The sequence below is a fragment of the Capra hircus genome, chromosome 4 (genome assembly GCF_001704415.2).
Source record: "Capra hircus breed San Clemente chromosome 4, ASM170441v1, whole genome shotgun sequence".
Classification (NCBI taxonomy): Eukaryota; Metazoa; Chordata; class Mammalia; order Artiodactyla; family Bovidae; genus Capra; species Capra hircus.
In genome coordinates, this window is record NC_030811.1 from 111,049,285 (window position 1) to 111,068,264 (window position 18,980).

General features: G+C 34.7%; 1 protein-coding gene and 1 long non-coding RNA gene across 4 annotated transcripts in view; one reads left to right on the forward strand and one right to left on the reverse strand.

Annotated features, from left to right (window-relative positions):
• Positions 1-18,980, forward strand: part of KRIT1 (KRIT1, ankyrin repeat containing) — a 39,926-nt gene that overhangs the window by 15,646 nt on the left and 5,300 nt on the right. For all 3 annotated transcript variants that reach the window (XM_005678908.3, XM_005678909.3, XM_013963122.2), the window contains exons 9-15: positions 5,613-5,769; positions 6,487-6,594; positions 8,564-8,720; positions 10,033-10,184; positions 15,470-15,636; positions 16,264-16,351; positions 16,817-17,023. In XM_005678908.3, the coding sequence (XP_005678965.1) occupies positions 5,613-5,769; positions 6,487-6,594; positions 8,564-8,720; positions 10,033-10,184; positions 15,470-15,636; positions 16,264-16,351; positions 16,817-17,023 (1,036 nt within the window). The remainder of the gene's footprint in view (positions 1-5,612; positions 5,770-6,486; positions 6,595-8,563; positions 8,721-10,032; positions 10,185-15,469; positions 15,637-16,263; positions 16,352-16,816; positions 17,024-18,980) is intronic.
• Positions 1-18,980, reverse strand: part of LOC106502010 — a 30,224-nt gene that overhangs the window by 1,775 nt on the left and 9,469 nt on the right. The window contains exon 2 of the long non-coding RNA XR_001917996.1: positions 13,862-13,943. This is a non-coding gene — a long non-coding RNA (uncharacterized LOC106502010). The remainder of the gene's footprint in view (positions 1-13,861; positions 13,944-18,980) is intronic.

Consider the following 18,980-nt stretch of genomic DNA (forward strand, 5'->3'; position numbering starts at 1 on the left):
GTATTCTTTTTAATGGCTGAGTAATACTCCATTGTGTATATGAACCACAGCTTTCTTACCCATTCATCTGCCAATGGACATCTAGGTTGCTTCCATGTCCTGGCTATTATAAACAGTGCCAGTTTTTTAAGGAATCTCCACACTGTTCTCCATAGTGGCTGTACTAGTTTGCATTCCCACCAACAGTGTAAGAGGGTTCCCTTTCCTCCACAGCCTCTCCAGCATTTGTAGACTTTTTGCTAGCACCCATTCTGACCAGTGTAAGATGGTACCTCATTGTGGTTTTGATTTGCATTTCTCTGATAATGAGTGATGTTGAGCATCTTTTCATATGTTTGTTAGCCATTTGTATGTCTTCTTTGGAGAAATGTCTGTTTAGTTCTTTGGCCCATTTTTTGATTGGGTTGTTTATTTTTCCGGTGTTGAGTTGCATGAGCTACTTGTATATTTTGAGATTAATTATTTGTCACTTGTTTCATTTGCTATTATTTTCTCCCATTCTGAAGGCTGTCTTTTCACCTTGCTTATAGTTTCCTTCGTTGTACCAAAGCTTTTAAGTTTAATTAGGTCCCATTTGTTAATTTTTGCTTTATTTCCCTTACTCTGGGAGGTGGGTCATAGAGGATCTTGCTGTGATTTATGTCAAAGAGTGTTCTGCCTATGTTTTCCTCTAGTTTTACCTTATATTTTATGGGAAAGTTGCTTTTGATTTACTGTTTAAAATGAGCTTCTCTGGCTAATTTGAGAAGTGCCTACATTGTTTACTGCCTGTTAAAGTCCACAGCTTTTCAGCTGCGTGGCATTGAGCAAGTTACTTTACTTCACCTCTCTGCATCTTAGTTTATTTATCTATATGTAAAATACAATAATTAGATCATGTCCAACTGAAAGTCTTTTGATTTCTCTGATTTCAATATTTGTGAGTATTCTTGCTTGGAAAATCCCACGGATGGAGGAGCCTGGTGGGCTGCAGTCCATGGGATCACGAAGTAGAACACGACTGAGCAACTTCACTTTCACTTTTCACTCTCACGCATTGGAGAAGGAGATGGCAACCCACTCCGGTATTCTTGCCTGGAGAATCCCAGGGACAGAAGAGCCTGGTAGGCTGCCATCTCTGGGGTCGCACAGTCAGACATGACTGAAGCGACTTAGCAGCAGCAGCAGCAGCAGCTAAATATAGTTGCTTTTAATATATATCTTTTCTCTATTGACAATATTCTATTTCCTTAAAAATATCCTTTACTAAATATGCTCAATTTTTTTCTGCTTCCTTAAAAATACATTATTTTATTCTATAAATGTAACCTTAATTGTTTTCCCATTATAGGAAATTTTTATACCCAGATTTGAAAAGAGTTACCCTAAATCTTCTTTCACTGAACTTATAATTGTTTTTTCAGATTACTGGTAAATACTGGTAGCAGCAACAGTACCAGAAGAAATCACTTGCTTTTCCTTGAGCTAAACAAAAAGAAGTAGAGAATATAGTTCAAACATCACAAATTGAGAAAGACAGAGCCAGTGAATTTTAGCTTAGGAATCCCAAAATTACCTTTGCCTGTATTATTGCCCTTTCTGTGGCAGGGCCCATTTCCTTCTCTATTAAGAGAGTGGTAATATTTTCAACTACGTATTACATAAAAACAGAAGTATGGTATCGTATTTAATGTGCTTTGGAATGTACCTACATTTCAGTCCCTACTGAATATTTTAGTTCCTAAAAGTATGGCCTTTAGCAAATTAGTTAATGTCTCTAAGGATCTATTTCTTTATCTAAAAGATGAGCTTAATTTTAGTGCTTTTTTTAAGATTAGAGGAAAAAATGTGAATAAATGCTTGGAAGGGTACCTGGCAGTAATAAGCACGCAAAAAAATGGCTGTTATTAAAGTATTATAAAAATTTAAAGATTTCAATGTCTGTATCTAAAATTCATTCATCTGTTTTATTTTTATTTGGATATTACTCCAATACACTGAGGAAGAGTTTTATCCATCAATAAAATAAAATTTTGCTGGAAATAATAACCAAGTTTAATACACCAGTAGTAGTAGTAATATAGGTCACCTTGCAATACTTTTAATAAGATAGATCATTTGATTGGTGTGAACTTGAATGAAGACTGATTAAACTATTTAGTAAAGAACATAAATTACTTTATCTTGGAAATGTACTCTTATTTACTAATTAATACTAGGATTAGAAGGGGAATACTGGGCTATCTCATCAAGAGACTGGGATGGGGTCTGTCTTTATAAGCTTACAAAAGCTGTTTTATCCCTCTTATTCTGTCTTCTCACCTTTAAACTGGAGAAGGAAATGGCAACCCACTCCAGTGTTCTTGGAGAATCCCAGGGACGGGGGAGCCTGGTGGGCTGCCATCTGTGGGGTCGCACAGAGTCGGACACGACTGACGCGACTTAGCAGCAGCAGCAGCATCTTTAAACTGAGGGATTTTATTAGATCAGTGGTTCTCAAACTTTTGTGTTAAAACTCCTTTTATTCTTCAAAATTACAAGATCCCAAAGAGCTTTATGTGAAGTAAAACTGAAAAATGTCTTAAGAATTTAATTATTTTAAAATAGCATATTAATATAAATAGCAGAGTTTTCCAAATATATCTTATTTTCCAAAATAAAAATGTTAATAAGAAAAGTAGCATTGTTTTACATTCTTGCATCATTTTACTGTCCAACCTTATAGAAAATAGTTGGATTCTCACATCTGATCTTGCCTTTAATTTGTTGCAATTTGCATGTCAGGGAGCTTCTAGAAAACTCCGCTGTACACTTAAGAGAAAATCATAGTGAAAAGGGCAAATAACATCTCAGTATTACTATGAAATATGTTTTACCTAGAGGATATGCTGAAAAGCTTTCAGCAATCTTCCTGGTTTCCTGGATCAGTCTTTGAGGATCACTTAGTGAAATCACCCCTAGGATTATTCCAAGCTTTAAAAATTACCGTATTGATGACAGGTGCCTAAAAATTTCTCTTTACCAGAATCACCATTTCCAAAACTATTTAATTTGGCTTTCTCCCCATATGGGTAACCTCTCAGCCACTCAGTAAATGTCTCACTGACATCTCATATTTTCTCACCTCTCTCAAATCAGTGTCTTCTCTCTCTGATAGTACTTCCAGGCTTCACATCATCGCTAGAGAGTGTTTCAGAACTCTGATGATTTGGCTCCCTACAAATTATTCCGTCTGATTTCATTTGGGCCTTCACTGCAGTGAGCTGTGATTGTCTTTATCTCATTCATCCTGTCAACCTTTTGGTCCTCTATTCTAAACCTAGGAACTTCCCTAGGTGGCTCAGACAGGTAAAGAATCTGCCTGCGTTGTGGGACACCTGGTTCAGTCCCTGGGTTGGGAAGATCTTCTGGAGAAGGGAATGGCAACCCACTCCAGTATTCTTGCCTGGAGAATCCCATGGACAGAGGAGTCTGGCGGGCTACGGTCCATGGGGTCGCAAAGAGTCAGACACTTCTCTGCACTTTCTGCTTTTCTGTACTTTCTTTTCTTTTGTCTTCAAACATACATGAATCCTCTCCCTACTCGAAAAAGAACCTTAATTTGAACCTACTGGCCCTTCTGGCAACTGTGCTGTTTCTTTCCTTCCTTTCACAGCCAGACTTCAGTGATAACGGGACCATACTCACTGCTTTCTCTTTTTCGGTCTTCATGAACCTTCTTAACCTTTCTGAGTTTTTAATCTCTTTCACTGCTCTGCTGCATTTAATGCTGCTGACCACCCCTTTGTTTGCAGAACAAATGGCAGTTGAAAGGGCAGCTGTAATAGAGCTATAAAGAAGGTCAGTACAAATGCAAGATAATAATTATCATTATTATTATTAAAATACTGGTCTTCATCCTGTGACCCAAGCATGTTTTATATTAATAGTATGGAAACTGTTACAGTAAGAGTCAGAAAATTGGATTTTAACTGGTTAACCATGAAACCTTGGGCAAATTACTTAACTGGTACAAGCTTCATTATTTTCATCTGTGCATTAGAAATATCTCTGCCTGCCTCATAAGTTGTTGTGAAGATTATATTAAGTAATTATATAAAGAAGTACCTTGAAAACTTTTTAATCATACAGTGTTTTTTTATTTTAATTATTTTTGTTATTACTTCTTGAATTGTCCCCCTCAGTATCTTTTCCTATCCTGAAAGTATGTTTTTCAAGACACATTTCATTGTTCTGAGATGTTCATCTTTCTCTCTTAGAAAGGTTTCATCCATTCTCCCAGCTTTAACAGGCTCAGTTGGATGAATTTGTGTATCTGGTACCTTAAGCCTTTGCCTTCCTCTTGAGTATCAAGTTTGTGTTTTCAGTTGCCAGCTGAACAGTTTAATCACCCATTTTCTTAATGCATGAGGCAGAATGGAGAATGCAAAGATATAACTTTCAAGGAGCATCCAGGCTGACAGAAATGCATATATACAAGGATGAAAGTAGCTAATGAGATTAAAAAAGTAAAAGTAAAATGGTAAATTATAGTGGGAATATATAGGAGGTAGCTGGTGAACTGTTTCAGAGAAATAACAGAACTTAACTGAAATAAAATCAGGAGGAGGGAAAAAGACATCTCAAGAATAGCTAAGAACGTAAGCAGTCACGTGAATGAGAAGGGCAGGATACAAGTGGCAGGTTCAGGGCAGAGAAAAGCCAGAGCACGTGTGAAAGGGAAGAAAGTTGACAGTAAATTGGTTTAGTTCTAAAGATGTGCTGTTTGCCCCTCAAATGCATGATATCTGAGAGCAAATTTCCTTCCCCTTTTTACCCATTTATTTCCGAAAAAATGAATTGCCTTTCCACCATTGCGTTAGATTGAAGCCTTATATAAGTCTTTGTAACTAGATGGTAAATTCACTATGTCTGGCACGTTCTTTGTACTCTTTGCTTACTTTTTTTCCCCACTACCTAGAATATTTTACTTCTCTTCAGCATCTTCTCTTCAGCTTTCAAATTGTTCTTTTATCAGAATACTTTTCATGACTCTCTTAGACTGAAATCTTATCTTCCTTTTCCAACATTTTCTAAAGCATCATTATATGATTTGACAAATATATATATTTTGATGGTTACCCTCAACTGTTACTTAAATTTTACAGCATGATATAACTTATCTCACATGTTTGTCTTCCTCTGATTACATTAGAAGCCTTTGCCAAAGCAGAAACCATTTATCTTAACATATCTGTATCTTTCACATTGCCTCATTTCAACATTTACATGTAAATTAGGTCTTAGGCCTATTGTAAATTTTTAAAAAGCATTATTAAATTTATGAGTTACTTTCTGCTCCTGAAAATATTTTTGACTAAAAATTTTATCTCTCTAATTGATAATTTTTGTATATTTTGTATGATTGTGATTCTGTATCCTCTGCTCTATCTTATATTTGAGATTATATTTTCTTCCAGTTGATCAGAAATAGAAACATTTAAATTAAATCCATAAACACTGAAAATATTTACATAAATGTCTTCATTCCTTGTTCTCTGCCATAGAAAAATCTTAGATTTCTTTGAGATGTCTGAAATTGGGATTTTTCAAACACTTCATATGACTTTTGTAGGTGTTTTATTTTTTTGTAGGTATGGAAAAGTTGAAGCCACTCGCATATTGTTAGAGAAAGGAAAGTGCAATCCAAACCTTTTAAATGGACAACTTAGTTCTCCTCTTCATTTTGCTGCTGGAGGAGGACATGCTGAAATAGTACAGATCCTCCTAAACCATCCAGAAATTGACAGAGTAAGTTATTTTCCAGGCTTTTTTTTTTTAACATCCAAACAGTAAATAACTAGTAATGACACTTAAAATGTTTAGTTGTACACTTGAGAGGTCAGCTGAGAAATGAAAACAAATTTAACTTGCTATATAGAATAAATAATATGTATGAACGTTGCATTTAAATTGTAATAGAATACACCTCACATAAAATATACCATTTCTGCCATTTTTAGATGCACAGATCAGTGGCATTAAGTACATTTACATTGTTTTACAACCATCACCACCATGTATCGCCCAAATGTACATAAAATTTAGCTTCCTTTTCATTTTATACAAAGTGTCTCCTGTATTGCAGGGAGATTCTTTACCAACTGAGCTATCAGGGAAGCCCTTATATAAAGTGTTTTCTAAAAAATATCTTAAAGAAGGAAAAAGATATTTTGGAATTTGTATTACCAGATTTTAAGGGAAAAATAATAGCTCTAACAAGACCTTTGTTGTTGCTATAAACAGAATTTTTGAAAAACAGCAGCCACAGTGATTAGTGCTTTGCATCTCCCATCTTTGGCTGTTCATGTTCACTTTAAGTATAGCATGCAGTAAGTATGCCTAATACCTGCTTAGCACTTGCCGGTAGTCTTTTTAATGAAATTTTGATTGACTGATATTTTCCCTTGCTTGTATATTTGTAATGCCTTTTTTCTTTAACCTCTGATTCTTCTCTCACATTCCTAGCACATAACAGACCAACAGGGAAGATCTCCTTTAAATATTTGTGAAGAAAACAAACAAAATAATTGGGAAGAAGCTGCAAAATTGTTGAAGGAAGCCATTAACAAACCAGTAAGAATTAACTTCATAAATATTAGTTAGAGCCAAGCATCGTATTTAAGTTGATAAGTAATTTTAAGGATCTGTGGTAAGAATGGAAGGATGAATGTATCGATGGCTTCTTTACTACTTTTATAAAACCTCATGTTTAGATATCGTAGATACTAAATTTGCTATCATCTCTAACATTTGGGTATTTATTCTTGCATATCAAAATAAGTTAGCATAAGTAAATCGGTTAGTCATTTAAAATTAACTTAATTCCCAATGTAATCTCTATACTTTATATGCTGATTACAAATTGTAACCAGTTCATTGAAGCATCTCTCTCTACTTAGGCCTTCTAAGTGAAGTGAAAGTGTTCATCGTTTAGTCATGTCCAACTCTGTGCAACCCCATGGAGCCTGGCAGGCTCTCCTCTGTCCATGGAATTCTCCAGACAAGAATACTGGAGCACGTAGCCACTCCCTTCTCCAGGGCATCTTCCCAACCCAGTGACTGAACCCAGTTCTCCTGCGCTGCTATCTTTACTGTCTGAGCCACCAGGGAAGCCCCTAGGCCTTCTAAGCAATATGTTATATTTGTAAATAATCATATTATACATTGTTCAGTAATTTAATTACTTATCTAGTTCAGATTCATTTTCCTCCTTAAGATTAGTGAATGGGTTAAAATAAAAGAGATACTAGTCTTTTATTTTGCCTATTCAGCTTGGCCTTTCCATCTACTTATGTACAAAATAATTAGCAGTGGCATTAAAATAGAGAAGAATTAACAATTAGAAAAAACTTTGTTATGCCTCAAAGTTATAGTGACAGTATACTGTTTTCAATGTAAAAATTGTTTGAAAACTTGCAAACCGGATAAAATATACCAACTAATAAAGGATAAAAGTTTTATACCAACAGGATATAACCGATATGTCTGACCCTTTCCAGACATTTCCATTAACTAGATAATATGTACTTGTTGAGTATTTCTGTAAATTTACCACCATGAAATGCTGAAAGTGATGTGAGAATATATAATAAATACATGATCTCTGTCTTAAAGGGAAATTTCACACATTCATACACGTTTTGTCAAAACATTATTCCCTGAGTACAGGACAAAAGCAAGGAAATAGATGAGCAGTACAGGCACCCTTGTATTAACTTCATTGCAATTTACTTTCTAATTGTATAGTTAAAAACACATTTTTATTTCTCATATAATCTTTAAATCTGGATGTATACAATAAAAGGAATTAGGTACTTTTCCCTAAAATGAACTGTCCTGGAAGTTGTTTAGAGGCATCAGTTATTTCCTGTAACAATAAAAATGAATTGATAATATCATTTCTCTCTGTGATTTTCTGAACTGGAAGAAAGAAACTGGCTCAAGGTCCATTGTTCATGACTTTTATCTGCAAAGTCCTTTATCACAGATTCCTCTTGGGATAAATTATTGCTGGTACACATTTCTACATTGTAATTTGTGGCCCACTAAACTCATGAGGTAGTTAACTAGCACCAGATTTAGTTAACCGAGTCTATATCCCTCATTGTATTTACATTGTACATTAATAGCTTTAAAGTATCCTCTCAGAAGATTTTGAAGTTGAATATTTTTTTAAAAACCATTTGCCTTCGTTTCTCAAACTTATTTGACCATGGAATATTCAGAAGAAATTTCATGTTTAAAAATATAAATAATGGAAGTAAATTTTTAAAAAATTTGCCAGAAGTGGTTAGGATTCTAAGCTTCCAGTGCAGGGGGCACAGGTGTGATCCCTTATTGGGCCACAAAGATTGCAAGCTGTGCAGCAAGGCAAAAATAGAAAAAATAAAATGTTGCCAGAAGATTCTCACTTAAAGTAGTTTTTCTGATACTTTCCATATTAGAAATCTATAGTAAAGCAGATGAAGTTAAAGCATTTTTGGGGGCTGGGATGTATAGTTTCTACCCAGGTTGCATAATTTATTATCATTCTTTGTCCTAGTATGAAAAAGTTCGTATATACAGAATGGATGGATCATACCGCTCTGTTGAACTGAAGCATGGAAACAATACCACAGTGCAGCAGATAATGGAAGGAATGCGTCTCTCTCAAGAAACACAGCAATATTTCACTATTTGGATCTGTTCAGAAAACCTCAGTAAGAAACTTGTTATTCTGATGTCTAAACCTCATTATTCCTTTCTGAGAGTGAGTTGGTAAACTGCAAGTGTAGCATCAATTATTATTGACTTTCAAATTTTCAAATGATATAATCTCTTTTACATAAATTATGTTCAAACTGCCAAGCCTCTGCTTGCTCCTGGCCCCTCTTTATTCATACAATGTTGGGGTGTTTTCTACTAATTGTATTGATTTATTTTTGGCTGTGCTGTTCTTCACTGCTGCATGGACGTTTTTCTAGTTGTGACAAGTGGGGCCTACTCTCTAGCTGTGGCGTGAGGGCTTCTGATTGCAGTGCAGCAGAAGAACAGTGGCATCTGTTGTCCGGGAGCACAGGCCCTAGGGCATGTGGGCTCAGTAGTGGCGCCCTGTGGGCTCAGTAGTGGCGCCGTGTGGGCTCAGTAGTGGCGCCCTGTGGGCTCAGTAGTGGCGCCCTGTGGGCTCAGTAGTGGCGCCCTGTGGACTCAGTAGTGGTGCCCTGTGGGCTCTGGAGCAAAGGCTCGGGGTTGTGGCGCAGGGGCCTAGTTTCTCCCCAGCATCCGGGATGATCCCGGATCGGCCATAAACCCATGTCTCCTGCGTTGGCAAGCGGATCCTTTACTACTGAGTCACCAGAGAAGCACCATACGATGTTTGAAGTGGTAAAAGCCAAAACATTTTTTCTTTGGCCGTGAAATTTGATCTGAATGCTGTTTAAATGCAGTTTAAATTTCATTTGAATGCCGTTTAAATGCATCCAACTTGCCTTTATTTTCAGTGCTCACCTCCTCTCAGAATAATACAGATATTCTTTTTCTTTATATTGGTTTTCTATCAGATCTTTTTATTGCAGTTCAGTTCAGTCTCTCAGTCATGTTCAACTCTTTTTATTTAAACTCAGCCTAATGTCACTACAGATTTGGTCTCTCAGACAAAGAATTGCAAATACATAAGGGATTTCATTGAGGTGGTTGTGATTTGTTTTCTAGTGATTTAACTGTATATTTTTAAACACTAAATTTTTACTGATTTTATCATAATTAAATAGGCTGTCATGGAATTAAAGATCTTAAATTCATTTGATAAATTTTAATTCATTTCCAGAATTATTCTCATAATTCTTGTACTCTTAAAAAACAGTTAACCTCAAATTGGGCATAATATTGATTAAAATCAATATTGATTTAAATTTAGACCTTTAATTTGTGTGTGTTCAATACTTAGGTACAGAATTTAATGAAAAGTTTCTCTGTGTTGATGTAATTAGTTCATTCTACATTATCATTTATTAAGGGAAAGATGTTTTTCAGGCCTTCAACTCAAGCCTTATCATAAACCATTGCAACACGTTCGTGACTGGCCAGAAATACTTGCTGAATTGACTAATTTGGATCCCCAAAGGGAAACACCACAGCTTTTCCTAAGAAGAGATGTGAGACTTCCTTTGGAAGTTGAGAAAAAGGTTTGCTCAGAAATCTTTTTTGTAGTCATTTATGTTCAGAATCTGCTGAGTTCCTATTTTACACACCAGAGGCAAACATTGTGCTCTTCCTTTACAGGAGGGTTCATTTCTGTTTTTCTGTTCAATCCTCACATCCCTATTGTAAGTGGTAGAGTTTGAGTCAGTCTACTTACAAAGCCCCTGGTTGGTTTTTCCATTTCCACCTCCACTGTCTTAAAATACAAAAGAAATCAAGATTCCACCCTAAAGAGAATAGAGAGAACTAAAAAAAAAAAATTCTAGATACAGAAGATTATATTTACAGAGGGGACATTAAAAAGTAGTCAGTATGTAGCTATTCTTTTAGATTCAACAGAGAACTATAAAAAATGAGAATGGAATTTACATGATTAAAAAAAAAGTCTGTCCTAAATAAGTATGTCTGGATTTGAATTACTCTAAATGTTAGAAGTGAAATAATGCCATCTGAAGGATGATCAAACAAGGGAAAAATCTAAGGGATATATTACAAGTTAAACTAGGTGATAGTCTAAATACAGCGGTAGCTTTGAAAATTGGGGAAAAGAAAAGTTCTGAGATCTCATAAATTTGGTGAAGAAAATATACAATGCATTTCTTCATTCTTTTATTCAAGGAAATACTAAATACATAAGGTTAAGCACATTTCAACATGTGAAAATTTCAGTGACCTTGTCCAAACTTGGTAAATACTTTATGTCTGACTATTCATATTGTCTATCTTATATTATCCAACTTAAGGTAAAAAAGACATTTGACAAAATCCAATAGCTTTTCTTGATAGGACTCTCAGAAAACTAGGAGGGGAGCTTCCTCAATCCTATAAGTGGCATTTATAAAAAACCCACAGTTAACATACTCGATGGTGGAAGACTGAAAACTTTTCCTCCTAAGATCAGGAACAAGACAAGGATGCTTTCACCACTGCTGTTTAACACAGAACAAGAAGTTCTAATGAAAGTAGTTGGTCACACTCCCCAGCAGCACCAAAAAGTAAAGAAAGAAAAAAAAAGGGACATCCAAATCGAAAAGGCAAAAGTTAAACTGTCTCTGTTGATAAAAAATGAAATGATCCTATATATAGGGAATTCCAAAGAATCTACACAAAAGCTGGTAGAACTAATAAATGGATTTAAAAAAATAAAAAATAAAAAAATAAATGGATTCAGCAGAGTTGTAGGGTACATGCTCAACACGTGAAAATCAGTTGTTTCTATAACCAGCCACAGACACTCAAAAAAGGAAATTAAGAAATCCTTTGGAATAACTTCTATAAGGATAAAATACCTAGGAATAAATTTAATAAAAGAGATACAAGACTTATACATTGAAAACTACAAGAATAAAGTGAAGGGATTAACATTTCCCAATTTCTTAGTACAAAGCTATACTAATCCAAACAATTTGGTACTGGTATGAGGATAGAATTGGGAATGGAATAGAGTTGAGAGTCCCCAAATAACTCCATATACCATTACAACTAATTTTTCACAAGGATGCCAAGTGAATTCAATGAAGAAAGAGTAGTTTCTTCAACAGATGATGCTAGGGCAACTGGAAATTCACATGTAAAAGTATCAAATTGGATTCTGATCTCACACCGCATCAAAAATTAACTCAGTGTCTCAATAACCTAAATATAAAAGCCAAAACCATAAAATTCTTAGGACAAAATATATGTGTAATCTTTATGACCTTAGATTTGGCCATGGAGCTTTAGATATGACACCAAAAACATGAGTAACAAAAGAAAAAATAGATACATTGGACTTCATCAAAATTAAAATCATTTGTAAATCAAAGGACATTATCATTAAAGAGAAAAGATAAGCTAGATAATAGAAGAAGACCCTTGCAAATCATATATATGATAAGTGTTTCAGTTTAGTTCAGTTCAGTCGCTCATTCATGTCCAACTCTGCAACCCCATGGACTGCAGCACTCCAGGCCTCCCTGTCCATCACCAGCTCCTGGAGTTTACTCAAATTCATGTCCATAGTGTCGGTGATGCCATCCAACCATCTCATCCTCTGTCATTCCCTTCTCCTCCCACCTTCAGTCTTTCCCAGAATCAGGGTCTTTTCCAATGAGTCAGCTCTTCACATCAGGTAGCCAAAGTATTGGAGTTTCAGCTTCAGCATCAGTCTTTCTAGTGAATATTCAGGACTGATATCCTTTATAGGATGGACTGGTTGGATCTCCTTGCAGTCCAAGGGACTCGCAAGAGTCTTCTCTAACACCACAGTTCAAAAGCATCAAGTCTTGGTGCTCAGCTTGCTTTATAGTCCAACTCTCACATCCATACATGACTACTGGAAAAACCATAGCTTTGGCTAGATGGACCTTTGTTGGTAAAGTAATATCTCTGCTTTTTAATATGCTGTCTAGGTTGGTCATAACTTGTCTTCCAAGGAACAAGTGTCTTTTAATTTCATGGCTGCAGTCACCAACTGCATTGATTTTGTAGCCCCCCAAAATAAAGCCTCTCACTGTTTCCATTGTTTCCCCATCTACTTGCCATGAAGTGATGGGACTGGATGCCATGATCTTAGTGTTCTGAATGTTGAATGTTTACTACTCAGAATATAAAACGAACTCCTACAACTCAGCAACACAAAAACAACTCAATTAAATTGGGTAAAGGACTTAACATTTCTCCAGTAAAGATACACAAGTGGCTAACAAGCACATGAGATGTTATTCAAGATCATTAGGCATTAAGGAAATGCAAATCAAAACACAATAAGAAAAAAAAAAAACACACTAAGAATCCACACCTACTAGGATGGTTGTAATAATAATAATTTATAAAGGAAGATATTGATGGTTGAGGAAATAGAGAAAATAGAACCTTTGTATGCTGTAGATAGTAATATAGAATGGTGTGGCCTCTGTGGAAATAGTTGAATAGTTCTTAAAAACAGTAAACAGAGAATTACTATTTGACCCAGCAATTCCACTCCTAGGTGTATATCTAAAGAAAACAAGAGCTCAAATATTTGTATTCCAGCATTCTTATCAGCAATATTCATAATAACCAAAAAGGTGGACACGAGCTGTGTTCATCAACAGATCAATGGATAAAGAAAACTGCAGTCTATACATACAATGGATTCTTATTCATCCATAAAAAGGAATGAAGTGCTGAAACATGTCATAACATGGATGGACCTTGAAAATATGTTAGGTGAAATAAGCCAGACACAAAAGGGAAAACTGTTTGATTTTACTTACCTCTAAATATCTAGAACAGGCAAATTCATAAAGAGAAAATATGTTAGAGATTACCACAGGTGTGATGCAAAGAGAATGAGGACTTACTGGTTACAGAATTTCTGTTTGGATGTTGAAATGTGAAAACAGTGGTGACGGTTCACAGCATTATGAATGAAATGAATGCCACTAACTTCTACACTTAAAACATAGGTAAAGTGGCAACTTTTGTTAAGCAAAATGTGATAGAGCTATGAAATCTGCAAGTGATCTAAGTATACTCAGCCTGTCTTCCTTCTCCACTTAAATAATATTTTCACAGTTGACTGGTAGAGAAAGAGTCATAATAATGATAGTACTTGGACATTAAATTAATTGCATTTTATACTACAACTTAGGTAAAGTAGGTTCAAGTGAAAAAGAAGTAAAGTTTAAAGAGTACTTACAGTGAATCAGAATAGCATCATCTGGTAAAGTGGTTACGTTCTTTCACTCCTTGTGTAATTGAGAAATGCCTGTTTTTACCATCTGAAAGGTAGAAGAATTGCATTTTTTTGGTTAGGATTATTCTTTTAGGATAAGAAGAGCCTACTTTCATTTAAAAAGAACAGTTGTTGACTAATACTCCCTGAATACACTATTAGGAATTATAACTATTCTCTACTCAAATTCTTCAAATTCACTAAGTCGGTTTTTACTAGAAAAATGTTTTCTTTCACTTTTTCCCGACATTTAGCTTCAGAAATTAAAAACCCACAGAAAAGTTGAAAAAGTAATAAAATCTATACCATATACCATTCATTAAATTCACTAATTGTTAACATTTTACTATATTTGCTTCACCTTTCCTCTCTTTTCTTTGTAGACCGTTTAAAATTGAGTTGCAGGCATCACGGCACTTCATCCTTAAATATTTTAACATCATATTCTAAGAACAAGGATGTACTATACATACTATAGTACCACTATCAACCTAATGATAATATTTCCACAATAATATCTAATATCAGACCCATATTCAGATTTCCCCCCCAGTTTCTCAGTCTCTTAAAACGCTCAACTGAAGAAGCTAGTCAACCTTCATGCTTTGTATTTGTTACCTCTTTGCTTCTTTTAATCAAGAGCAATCCCCTTATCTTTTATCCTCCATGAAATTCTGTTTCGATTTTTTAAATATTGTGTGGAGTGCTATTTTAGTTAGCAAGACAACAAAACTTTTTACTGTAAGGAATTTGGGTCATTTTTCAAGTATTTATTTAGAATCTCTGTAATTGGTGATCATATTATTCCAGGTATAAATGTATTCTGTAGGGTAGCATTTTTCAGTCTTTTTTAATCTTATCAGATAAAGGGAAACTTTAGTTTTTAAAACTTAAAAAAAGTATGCTCTCCTTTCATGTTATTTATCAAATAAAAACTGATTAAGTTCTTTTCAAACTTCATGTATCCTTCTGGGAATTGACAATACTTCCTTTCATCTTCTTTGTGATTCACTACTATGTTGTGTGAAGCATAAAATATAGAAGGATGTTTGAGGAATATAAAGAATTTAGGTAAAATTGTACTAGAAATTACTCACACTCATATCCATAAACTGATGATAATTTCACCGGACTTGAATCAGAGGTTAGCAAACTGGCCTATTACTATATCTGAACTGTTGCCTATTTTTGTATATCCTGTAAGCTATTAATGGTTGAAAAATTCAGAAGAATTAATATTTCATGTCATGTGAACATTTCATGAAACTCAAATTTCAGAATCAGTATAAAAAGTTTTAGTAGAACTCTGACATTTGTAGATGTATTGTCTACAGCTGCTTTTGTGCTAAACTAGAAGAGTTGAGTCACCCTATTAGAGACTTTATGACTCACAAAGCTTAAAATAATACTGTCTGGTCTTTAATAGAAAAGACTTGTCAACCTCTGCTCTAAAGCAAAAACAGCTTATTTATATGCAGTTACATAGCTTTTGCTTTTTCATGTTAGTGACAAGTTGTACATTTATAATAGGAAATTGTGGCCTAATAACCATACTATATTTTCTCCTTTAAGATTGAAGACCCACTAGCTATTCTTATTCTCTTTGATGAAGCCAGATATAATTTACTGAAGGGCTTTTATACAGCTCCTGATGCTAAACTGATAACGTTGGCAAGTCTACTGTTGCAGATAGTTTATGGAAATTATGAGAGTAAGAAACACAAGCAAGGTTTCCTAAAGTAAGTATTTAATATAATTCATGGTCTTGTGCTATGCCCAAGATTCAGCTTACCAAGGAAGTTTAGAAATTTGTTATTAAGAACTATTTAGACAGTGGTTTGGAATTAAATAATATAAGGCATGGAATGAGAAGAAAACCTATAGTAATGCATTCTTTTAAGTTATATTCTCTCCAAGGTTATTTTTCTTATATTTGAATATAGTGTGATATGCCTTATACTTGTCTTTTTTTTACTGTATGTTTAAATAAGTTCACTAAAACCTTACTTAGATACGTAGTTAAAAAAAAAAAAAGTTATAAGGCAGACGTATTTCAGAATCCCACCCAAAAACGAGTTCATGTTTCATGTTGTGAGAAAACACTGAAGTTTTAGCACATCTGAAGTTTGTTTATTGTAGTTTTCAGTATTCAAAAATATTTTGTGCTTACTGACAGAAGAGACATTTCTCTAGACTGAGCAATGCTGGGATCATGACTTCTTGCTTAAAATGTTGAGTTTTCTGATATTTTAAGGATAGTATTTTTCAGGTCAAAAATCATTTAAAACCATTTATACCTAAATGAGTATATTACTTTAACTACTAAAGATAATTTATTTTTAAAATGTTGGCATATTTGCTTACAGTGAAGAAAATCTCAAATCTATTGTACCTATTACCAAATTGAAAAGTAAGGCACCTCACTGGACAAACCGAATACTTCATGAATACAAGGTAAGCTGTTAAATAGAAATAATAAGAGATAGCCTAGTGGAAATTTTGTTAGTATTATTAATGTATTAAACATAGGTACATTAAATTTATATTCCTGAAATTAAAATGTTATAGTTCACATATCTGAAAGAAAAAGTAGCAAGATACTTTATTTTTAACAATATAGAATTTTTTACTGACGACCATCTGTATGCTGGTACTGTGGTAAGTGCTAGAGATTTTTTTAAAATATGAAATAATACACTATCTTTATCTATGCACTTAAAATGTAATAAATAAGCGTTATTTTTTGACCTTGATTTTTCTTTTTAAATAGAAGATCTCAGAAGAAAAAGTACCCTTGGCATAACGTCACACATGTTATTCTTTGGGTTAGCCTTGATTTTAGAGACTGTTTAGTTGACCTGTTTGGATTGTTACAGGTACATTCTCCTTTCATGTCTCCTTATTTTACTTTGTTTTTAGAATCTTAGTACAAGTGAAGGTGTCAGTAAAGAAATGCATCACCTACAGCGCATGTTCTTACAGAATTGTTGGGAAATTCCTACATATGGAGCGGCTTTTTTCACAGGACAGATATTTACAAAGGCAAGCCCCAGTAATCATAAAGTCATCCCTGTGTATGTAGGTGTGAATATAAAAGGACTTCATCTCCTCAACATGGAAACTAAGGTAGATTTTTATCTTTTCAGCTGGTTTTGACCAGTCACACTATATATATAATATCTAAAATAACAGTACTAGGCTACATGAACAATTTCATTTATAATAGCAGAGGATGGGGGTTGAAAACAAAATGATTACCAATAGGGAGTTAATATTAATTGTAGTACATTTTTACATTGAAATACCTTGCAGCCATACAAAAGAATGAAGAATATTTTTGTGTAGAATGATCTCTAAGATATATTTGGTACTGAACCATACGTAATATGCTATCATTCATGTAAAAATGGGTAGAAACAGGTAGTTAACGGAAGAAAACAAAAACACTAACACAGAAAGATACACGCACATCCCTTTTCATTGAAACATTACCTACAGTGGCCAAGATCAACAACTTAAGTGTCATCAATGGACAGGTGGCTAGAGAAACAGTTTGTGTATGTGTGTGTGTATATGTGTGTGTGTTATGTTCTTACAGAATTGTTGGGGAATTCCTACGTATGGAGCAGCTTTTTGCACAGGATAGATATTTACAAAGGCAAGCCACAGTACTCAGAGAGTCATCCCTGTGTATGTAGGCATGAATATAAAGGTTATACACACATACACAATGGAGTATTATTACTTGGCCATTAGAAAGAATGAAGTCTTGCCATTTGCAACAATATGGATGGACCTTGAGGGCATTATGCTAAGTGAAGTAAGTCAGACAAAGATAAAGGCCATATGATCTCATTTGTGTATGGTGGAATCTTGAAAAAGCAAACAAGCTCAGAGAAATAAGAACAGACTGGTGGTTGCCAAAGGCAGGGAGTTGGGAGATGGGCAAAATGGGTAAAGGGGGTCAAAAGATAGAAACTTTGAACTGTAAAATAAGTCATGGGATGTAGGATAGAGCTGTATTACGTATTTGAAAGTTCCTGAGAGATGAATCTTAAAATTCGTCATCACAACAAAAAAAAATGTGTTAACTGTGTATGGTGATGAATGTTAACAATACTTGCAGTATATACAAATACTGAATCATGCGGTATACCTAAAACTAATATAATGTCATATGTCCGTTATACCTCAAAAAAATGTGGGCAGGTGAAAACTAGATTTACACAAATATGTGTTGTGGTGCTTTTGTATGCATAAAAAGTTTCTTAAAGCCTTTGGAAAAGGGAAACTATGTAACTGGGCATAGGAGTAGAACAGAGACATTTCACTATATGGCATTTTGCAACTTAAAAAAAATGTAACTGTGATTGTTTTATCTATTTAAAAATTAATTAGATATAAATGAAAAAGATACAAATTTTAAAAGGAAGTAAAATACCTGAAACAAGTGGTTCATTTTGAAAATTTGAATTAGTTATAAGAACATTTTTGGGGCCAGGATGAAGTGCGGATTGGACCGTGAATACCTGTTAGAACACTTCAGAACTTTTCTATTCCACCATCTTGGTCTGGTGGAGGTGATGGAATTCCAGTTGAGCTGTTTCAGATCCTGAAAGATGATGCTGTGAAAGTGCTGCACTCAATATGCCAGCAAATTTGGAAAACTCAGCTGTGGCCACAGGACTGGAAAAGGTCCATTTTCATTCCAATCCCAAAGAAAGGCGATGCCAAAGAATGCTCAAACTACCACACAATTGCACTCATCTCACACGCTAGTAAAGTAATGCTCAAAATTCTCCAAGCCAGGCTTCAGAAATACTTGAACCATGAACTTCCAGATGTTCAAGCTGGTATTAGAAAAGGCAGAGGAACCAGAGATCAAATTGCCAACATCCACTGGATCATCGAAAAAGCAAGAGAGTTCCAGAAAAACATCTATTTCTGCTTTCTTGACTATGCCAAAGCCTTTGACTGTGTGGATCACAATAAACTGGAAAATTCTTCAAGTGATGGGAATACCAGACCATCTGACCTACCTTCTGAGAAATCTGTATGCAGGTCACAAAGCCACAATTAGAAC